Source organism: Rhinatrema bivittatum, chromosome 8 (assembly GCF_901001135.1).
Source record: "Rhinatrema bivittatum chromosome 8, aRhiBiv1.1, whole genome shotgun sequence".
Taxonomy (NCBI): domain Eukaryota; kingdom Metazoa; phylum Chordata; class Amphibia; order Gymnophiona; family Rhinatrematidae; genus Rhinatrema; species Rhinatrema bivittatum.
In genome coordinates, this window is record NC_042622.1 from 165281564 (window position 1) to 165287563 (window position 6000).

A 6000-nucleotide genomic window follows, 5' to 3' on the forward strand; every position below is an offset into this window, starting at 1 on the left:
AGAATAGTGACATTACTAGAGACAACAAGAAATACATGCTTGTATTAACAACCAAATCATGAGAAAAACGCAGCTAGGGCCTTCCCAGCAGAGACCCTCAGCTGCTTGACAGGCGATTTGTGAGTATGGACAAAGTTAGGTGTAAAACAATGTGAGGTACCACAAATTTGGACAGTAATGAACAAGAACCAAGCCTGAAAAACCCCAACCCCCCACCCCTCCCCCTATTTTCATTTCCCCTAACAGATGACGAGATCACTACCATGCTGGCTAACCCTACCCCCCTCCCCATCCAGACCCCCTCTGCACCCTACCACACCCCCTCATCAGAACCCAACAGGAAACAAAGTGAAAAGGAAAACCAGAGGGGCATTACTGCCAAACAAACATAATAATACCAGCCCAATATATGAAATAAAGAAAGGAAAGATGGACAAGCAAAACAGGCTATATAAACAATTATAAGACCCATGGCCCCATGTATGCAGTCCAGTTCAAGAATGTACAGCCAAAATGCATTTGAACAGAGATAAAAGGACAACTAAAGTCCTGTACAATGACTCAGAGCATAAAAAAACAACTCCGAGTTGAATAAACAGAGGTCAATGCACCAATCAGGCTGAGAGCGGAAGCCCGCTCCAAGGTGAAAAAAAAAACCTGGTATCCCTCAGGTGTCCAGAAAAAAAACCGCAGCAAGTCTGGCCACCACAGCAGTCCAAAAAAAACCTGAAAGATGGATCCATGAGTTAAAAAAAACCAACCCATATAGGCCATCTAAAATATGAGGGAGAGCAGAGTGCCTCTGAGACAAATAGCATTCCTCAGCTCTCCCAGGCAGTATAGTTGGTCCCAGAAATTAACAGTCCTCAAACAAATGAGCCAGACAAAAAAAAAACCCCAGCTCGCCGAAGAACGAAGAGTTCAAGTACAATTCCATACCCGCAACGGGTCTAGCGACATATAGCTGTAACAAAACATCAGGAAGCCTGGCTTTTTGTGTTGAAAAAAGAAAAAGACCAGCAGCGCTGAGACTGAGAGGAGAGGGGTCCATATAATTAGACAATGTATTCGGAAGGAATCCGACATACTGATCTGGTTTCCAGATGAAAAAATGAGACGAGGCAATGAACAGAGAGACAGCATCAGGGCCGTAGAAAATCCAGAGTTAGCACCTTGTGAAGAGAGAGAAAAAAAACGGAGCATTGGCGTTGGAATCGATGAATGAAAGTCAAACCGATCCAAAAGAGATGATACAAACAATTGTAACATCCCAAGAATAGGGGCAACCCGGGAAAACCGGAATGAAAAAAACATCAATTACCCGAGTGACCACAATCTCTGCCTCCTATCCAAAAACCATGACTCACAAAAGAAGGGAGAGAAAAAGTGAAAAACCGTCGCCATTTCAAACACGCTCCCTCCAAACTGCCACACTGCCAGTGTCTTAGGTGGCTGTTCCGGGCTCCGCTGACTTCAGGAGCTGTTTTGCTTTCTCGACCCTATTATACCAGGTCACCCCTTGCGCAGAAGCAACCCTCAGTCAAGCAGGGTACAGCAGCGTAGCCCATATCCCCTGGTTTATCAGCTGGGTACACACCGGGGCCATGGCTCTCCGCTGAGCAGCCACCGTGGCCAAAAAATCTTGAAAAATAAGGACCCGGGTACCTTCATAGGAAATCTCCCTTTTCCCTCGCAGTGCTTGCAAAATATCCTCCTTATGAGCATAATTAAGAATTTTTGCGACTACCACTCGCCGCTTAACAGCATTTGGGACTTGTGGTCCCAGGCGATGCGCACATTCGATGTGCAGCTTGCCATGTGATTGGGGCAGAGAGAACTCCTTCTCCAGCCAGGCCTCCAGAGTCTCAGGCAAATGTCTATCGTCCAAAGTTTCAGGTAACCCCACAAACCGCAGGTTTGACCTGCGGGATCGATTTTCTAAGTCCTCGATCCTGGCAGCCTGCTTCTCCACTACGGCCTGCAAAGCCCCCAGATCTGTTTGGGCTACCTGGAGACCATCTTGTACTTCAGACACGCGGCTTTCAGCATCTACAAAATGCGCTTCAAACTTGCCCAGATTTTCTGAAATTTCATTAATTTTGGTGGAGATATTTTTAACATCCAGGCCCAGGGCCTCCAGGACCGCTAGCTTAATATCAGCGATTGCCATGTCTGGGGAGCCATCAGGTGTACTCGCGGCGGCCGTGTTTAAGGTTTCCACGGGCTTAAGATGTTCCCTTCCCCTTTCTTTATCTTTTTTCACCGCCCGAGCGGACATTCCTGACCCAAACGACTCCCCGGGAATTTCGCCACCACTCAGCGGTATTCGAGCCTTACTTGGGCGCCATGGATGGTGCAGATGGGGTCCGATGCAATAGGCCTGGCGCCGAGAGAGCGAGAACTACATCCTCCTCCCTCACTGCACCACGTGATCTCCGGTGTGGTATTTTTAAATAAATTATTAAATGTAACAATGCTTAACTCCAAGGGCCTGTTTTTAAAAAGCATTTACTCTCGAAGAGCAGATAGAGAGAAGAGGTATATTACTGGTAACATTTGCTACACCTATGGAAAGAGATACCGTGTTAAGAAATTTTCTCAAGTGCAGGAATAAACTATACTTGGGAGAAAGGATCTGGGTATATCCAGATGTTGTAAGAGCGACACAAGTTCGTAGGAAAAGATTTTTGAATCTGTGCCCCAGAGCAACGAGCATTGGGGGCACAAATATTGATTAAATTTCCATGTAAATGTATGTTGACAATAGATAATACACGGTATGTATTTCTGGAGCCTGAGCAATTAGAGAAATTGTTAACCTCTAGAGAGGAATCTACTTAGTTTTCTGTTTATGAATTCAGGATATAAATAGATATCTCCACTACTTTCTGTTTTGTTTTTTTTTGTATAATATTTGAATGTAAGTTACTGCTCTGTTAATTTCCAAAAAAAATCTCTCAGATTTCATGGTAAGAATAAGGTAATAGTATAGAATAATTTAATGAAGTTGTTAAATATATGTTACTTGTGAGTAATTTAATATGCTATGCCTTATGGGAAGGTATAATCCTTATTTGTAATAAGTTGAAAAATTAATAAAGAGATAAAAAAAAAAAAAGCATTTACTCGAGTAAAACTGGGTTTTATTCAAGTCAATGCACTTTACTTGAGTAAGTGGACTTTTGAAAATTGCTCCAATAGTATGTTACATTTATGCATGGAATTCCTTTGAAAATTACCCCCTAAATCAGGAGAACTGGGATTTCTGGGTTTTGTTCCTAGCTCTTACATGGGCAAGTCCCCTGACTATCTTGTGCTGCTTTGCTCTTAGTCCAGGCTGTGCCACTTCCCAGCTCTGTTGTGGTCAGACTATTATTAGCCTTGTTATGTCTGGACTAGACAAGGATTAGAGTGAGAACTTTTGGTAGATAAGTCTGTGTGTGTTCTCCTCAGAGGGTGAGATCTGCACTTGGGGGAAAGGGGCCAGAGGCCGTTTGGGAAGGAAGGACGAATCTGCGGGGATGCCTAAACTGGTGCAGCTTGAGGAGAGCCATGCCTACCTGGTGATGTCGGTAGCGTGTTGCCATGGAAATACGCTGCTGGCAGTGAAATGTAAGTACCCATTGAGAAAGTAGCTGCATGAGTGTGAATGTGTGAGCATTGCCAGAGCTGGCACCCATGTCCAGGCCTTCCCTTGCCGGCCACATTGACTGCATGTAGACACTCGCCAGTCCTTTCACCTTCTTCAGGATAGGTTCCATGTGAGCTCCTCTTCTATACTTTACATCTAATCTCCATCTGGTGCTTTTGCAGCCATCTTGGTTTAATCTGTGCTGCTGTTTGCTTTGATGTTCTTTGCTTTCCTGCTTGATGTCAGTTGTTCCCATCTGCGTGAGCCATGTAACTCAGGATGTCATGCTGTGTTTAGGAGCGCACTGCTGTATAAACCTACAGACTCCTTATAAAGGGAAATAACAATTCTTAGAACATGACCTTACAGTAAGTAACCTGAAAGGTGAAGAGGTATTACAGTGAGCCCAGTGCCCTTCAGCTCCCTGCAGTCTACTTATCCCTCACTCTTTCCTAGGGAAGGCAACTATCTTTCACCGTTCATAGCATTGCTGTAAGAAATCTTCACTGCTGTAATGGGATTGATTGGAATCTGCTTTTTTTCTCTTGTTTTCCTTTCAGCAACAGGAGAGGAAGCAGCTCTACAGTGATGAGGTGTGAGGGTTTGCACCACGTGTCTCTCTCTCCTCCACAGACTGTGTTTATCTCTTTCTCGCTTTGCTGTGGAGGGCCAGGGCTCTTCTTTGTGCTGTGTTTCCTCAGGGTGGAGTGTGTTTGTTTTCTGCAGGAATGTAGGGCAGAAACTCTTCTCCAATAGACCTGTTTTGTTTTCACAGTGAAACTGTCTCTTGTGGAATGTATCCTGTTAGACAGAAAAGGTCTTTTCTCACCTTTAAATTGGGGGATGGAGGACAGTTTTTTGTTCTCTGTAGATCCTGTTGTATCCCTTTTTAACCCATGGCATATTGGGAGGAGGCATTCAGTTCTTTCGTGCTTTGTTGCTGCCCAGACGAGTGCTGATGTTTCTCTCCTGATCTAGAGAGATGCTACAGAAATGAATAAATACAAGAGAACACAGAGTATTTTGAGATTGTGTGCTGCTAAAATCCCTTGGTGATGAACTGGATGCCCATCTGGTGTCACAAGCTCCAGGACAGCATGTGATGTATAAGACTTTACTGCTAACTCTGAGTTTAACCCCTCCAAACCTCAGAACAAATGCATTACAGGGAGCAGAGGCAGTATAAGCTCCCCCCACACACACACACACTTGCCACAGGACAGGTACAGTGTGAGACATAGGAATAGCCATATAACTGGGGTAAATTACTTCAGTGTTCCTCTGTCACTACAGAATATCAGTATAAACAATTATAGCTTTTCTGTAAACCTAATGCAAAATAAATAAATAAGTGAAAAGACAATCCAGGCTTGTGTGGAAAACTGGAATCAGGAGAATACCCGAAAAGAGGGAGGCCCATGTTTAGCTCAGAGGTGACAGATATTCACAATGGAAGAGGCCAATGGTTTGTATTTGCTGCATTATCACCTTCACATAGCTATAAAAACAATAGGTCTCCAACAGAGTTAAGACATAGCTATAGCACCTCTAGCCAAGCATTTCTAAACATATTGCACCGGACAGCATATGGAGCTGAACACTAGCAAGTTAATGCCTATCTCACATACATGCCCACATACCCAACAGTTAGGTAAGAGTATGCTGTCTTGAGAATGCAACAGGACCCAATTGAGAAGCTCGACATAAATAAGCTTTTGGTTCAGCTCTTGCTGTCTTCCTTGGGAGCATACACTGAGCTTTAAATAGTATAGCCTAGGCTCTATGATCTGGGTGGCCAGATAAATGCCTAATTGGAATGTATAAGGGCACTCGAGCAAGCAAGGTCATGTGGTGGCCACACCTTTGACCTACTCAACCCTTAAGAGAAAAACCACACAATAAAAAGACACAACCAAAAAGTGCTTTTTCTTAACCTGTGACCACTTTATTACACAACAATTGTCATCAACAGATTCAAAGTAAGTCAAAGTCTTTGGTAATCACAATCAGCAAGGAAAAGATTTCATATAGCACATGACATTGTAATTGAAATTAATAGCACAATGAGTGTAGACAGGTACATACATTTATAGAAATGGCAACATTACATAACCAGGCTTAGCATCTTATCCTTTGGCACAATCATGATTGCAGCAAAGACCATAGAAAGCGTAAGTGGCACCCCAATAGCTACAGTACAGCTGTAATGTGTTGTGTGTCCTGTCCGCGGCAGGCCCGCAACCGGGCCTACTCACCTCCGGTGCTCAGCTTCCAGTCCTGGCCCATCCTCTCGCGGCTGTGGGCAGCCGCCTACGATCCCGAGCCTCCATTGCCTCCTGACCCATCTACTAACAGATGGAGACAGAGAA

At 44.2% G+C, this 6000-nt stretch overlaps 1 protein-coding gene across 5 annotated transcripts in view; it reads left to right on the forward strand.

Moving 5' to 3' along the window:
• NEK8 (NIMA related kinase 8) overlaps positions 1 to 4994 on the forward strand; it is a 66089-nt gene extending 61095 nt beyond the window's left edge. For all 5 annotated transcript variants that reach the window (XM_029613191.1, XM_029613192.1, XM_029613188.1 and 2 more), the window contains 2 exons: positions 3454 to 3612; positions 4192 to 4994. In XM_029613191.1, coding sequence (XP_029469051.1) covers positions 3454 to 3612; positions 4192 to 4220 — 188 coding nt within the window. In that variant the 3' untranslated portion in view covers positions 4221 to 4994. The remainder of the gene's footprint in view (positions 1 to 3453; positions 3613 to 4191) is intronic.
• The last annotated feature ends 1006 nt before the right edge of the window (positions 4995 to 6000 follow it).